Below are 404 nucleotides of genomic sequence, written 5' to 3' on the forward strand. Positions count from 1 at the left end.
CCCCCCCGTGGTGCCGTGGGGTGTGCGGGTCACCCCCCCCCCCCCGCCTCTCCCGCAGGGATGGGCTGTTGGATGTCCTGCACCGCATCGTCCAGCTCACCCAGGAGGACGACTGCGTAAGTCCAGCTTGCCCCCAACCGTCCCACCCGTGCTCTCGGTCACCCTCCGCTACCACCATGCAGCCTCCGTGCCGGGGTGCTGTCCAGATCCCTCCCAGCACAGGCTGGGAGCGAAACTCCCTCCCTCCCACTGCCATTCAAGTCCTTCTGCTCTTACTTCCCTCCGTCTGAAGCAGATGCTCAGACAGAGAAGCGAGAGCTGTTCCCGTTCATCTGGGAAAGCGGGAGCCTGTGTCTGGCTAAAGGCACAGAGGAGATGCTTGGTGTAACCTGGCTGAAGCCCAG

The 404-nt window shown here is 64.1% G+C and overlaps 1 protein-coding gene across 1 annotated transcript in view; it reads left to right on the plus strand.

Moving 5' to 3' along the window:
• Positions 1-404, plus strand: part of RLTPR (RGD motif, leucine rich repeats, tropomodulin domain and proline-rich containing) — a 24,794-nt gene that overhangs the window by 10,878 nt on the left and 13,512 nt on the right. The window contains exon 19 of the mRNA XM_009330369.1: positions 59-116. Coding sequence (XP_009328644.1) covers positions 59-116 — 58 coding nt within the window. The remainder of the gene's footprint in view (positions 1-58; positions 117-404) is intronic.

The sequence above is a fragment of the Pygoscelis adeliae genome, unplaced genomic scaffold, assembly GCF_000699105.1.
Source record: "Pygoscelis adeliae isolate BGI_AS28 unplaced genomic scaffold, ASM69910v1 Scaffold458, whole genome shotgun sequence".
Classification (NCBI taxonomy): Eukaryota; Metazoa; Chordata; class Aves; order Sphenisciformes; family Spheniscidae; genus Pygoscelis; species Pygoscelis adeliae.